This window comes from Bison bison, unplaced genomic scaffold, assembly GCF_000754665.1.
Source record: "Bison bison bison isolate TAMUID 2011002044 unplaced genomic scaffold, Bison_UMD1.0 scf7180017864492, whole genome shotgun sequence".
Taxonomy (NCBI): domain Eukaryota; kingdom Metazoa; phylum Chordata; class Mammalia; order Artiodactyla; family Bovidae; genus Bison; species Bison bison.
Genome location: NW_011495051.1, coordinates 8,140,300 through 8,141,781, shown reverse-complemented (window position 1 = coordinate 8,141,781; position 1,482 = coordinate 8,140,300). Strand labels below are relative to the sequence as shown.

At 62.6% G+C, this 1,482-nt stretch overlaps 1 protein-coding gene across 5 annotated transcripts in view; it reads right to left on the bottom strand.

Annotated features, from left to right (window-relative positions):
- The window catches only part of RAVER1 (ribonucleoprotein, PTB-binding 1), a 14,393-nt gene that overhangs the window by 5,293 nt on the left and 7,618 nt on the right, over positions 1–1,482 (bottom strand). For all 5 annotated transcript variants that reach the window (XM_010828368.1, XM_010828370.1, XM_010828373.1 and 2 more), the window contains exons 4-6: positions 914–1,105; positions 683–812; positions 262–356 (exon numbers count right to left, since the gene is read on the bottom strand). In XM_010828368.1, the coding sequence (XP_010826670.1) occupies positions 262–356; positions 683–812; positions 914–1,105 (417 nt within the window). The remainder of the gene's footprint in view (positions 1–261; positions 357–682; positions 813–913; positions 1,106–1,482) is intronic.

The following is a 1,482-nucleotide window of genomic DNA, read 5'->3' as shown; positions in this document are numbered from 1 at the left end:
CTATGTGTGGTATGTCAGTTTTTCCGTGTGTGTGTTGAGGGGGTGGGGACGAGAGGCCCCTCTATTCCCCTGTGGGGCCTTGGCTTTCACTAAGTCACTTCCTGAGCACCTGCGAACCAGGCCCCCAGGGACACAGTCCGAGGGCCCACAGCTGGTAGATGGTAAGCTACCCGTTGGCAGAAGCAGCAGTGCTGGAAATGGAATCACGAGGGGCTGCGGGATGTGTGTGAGGGAGCCTGTGGCCCATAGGCCTGAGGTTACCTTCTGACTCTGGGTCTGGAGGGCAAGCTGCAGCAGCGCCGTGGACAGGGCAGGCCCGTTGAGCAGCGGCACAGCCGGGGGCGCACCTAGGAGGCCTAGCGGGAGACCCAGAAAATGAAGCGGTCCAAGGGTGGAACCCCCCACCCCCACCCCCCGAGGAAGCACAGCACCAGGCCCATTGAGAACATGAGGACAACTGACATACCCCAAGAAACAGCCTGGGTGATGAGTTCCCTCCTCACCCCCCAGGGATGGACAGTCCCTCCTCCATGACCCTGCCCCCTTGCAAAGGACTCAGGGCACCAGCTCCCTTGGGGAGCGTCATCCCAGACCCTCTTTGTGGGCTCATGTCACTTGGAGCTCAGACAGCAAGAGTCCAGGGAAGTGCCCAGTTCTGAGTGCTGGGCCGCCCTCGCCTTACCCTGCTTGCCACCCGCGCCACCGTGGAGCAGGGGGTTGAGCAGCAGCTGGAGGGAAGCAGAGGGCCCCAGGTTGTTGAGCAGCTGCAGGATGTTGGGCTCTGGCAGGAGCCCTTTGCCCCGATTGAGGGCCTGCAGAGAGGATCAGAGGGGCAGTTCAGAGCCTTGCCTGACTCCTTGGCTTCCCCATGCCCCTCCTCTGGGGCACCCGCCCCCCCGCAGCACACACTCACCGTGGCCTGGGCAGCAATGAGAGCAGCCAGCATGCTGCGGCCAGGGGGCCCGGGGGCGCAGAAGGAGACGCGCAGATGGCTGCCTCCCAGGGCCAGGCCGTCTGCCCGCTGCTGGGCCTCCTCTGCCATCTCTGCCGTCTCGTACTCCAACACAGCGAAGCCCTTCAGCTGCCCGTCCTGGCCATATGCCAGCTGTGGAGGGGAGAGACAGTCCTGAGCACCAGGGTGGCAGTGACCACCATCAACTGAAGTGACAGCCATGACCAGATGAGGATTCTGATGACAGTAACCCCCAGAGACAGAATGGACTCTGGGCCCTGTGCCCAGTTCCTGTGTTAACTCATCGAACCTTCTCAACAGCCCTGGGAGGCTGTATCCTGCCCATTATTCAGAGGGGACAACTGAGGCTCAGAGAGGTCAGCATGCTCAAGGTCACACTGCTGGTGGGAGGGCAGAGCCAGGCTTCCCACTGGTCAGAGCCACCAGGCCTTGTGCCAGTGCCTCTTGGGGACGTTGCCTGGGTTTCCAGAGTACACACTGCAGGGCCTGGAGAGGACGGGCTGGTGGGA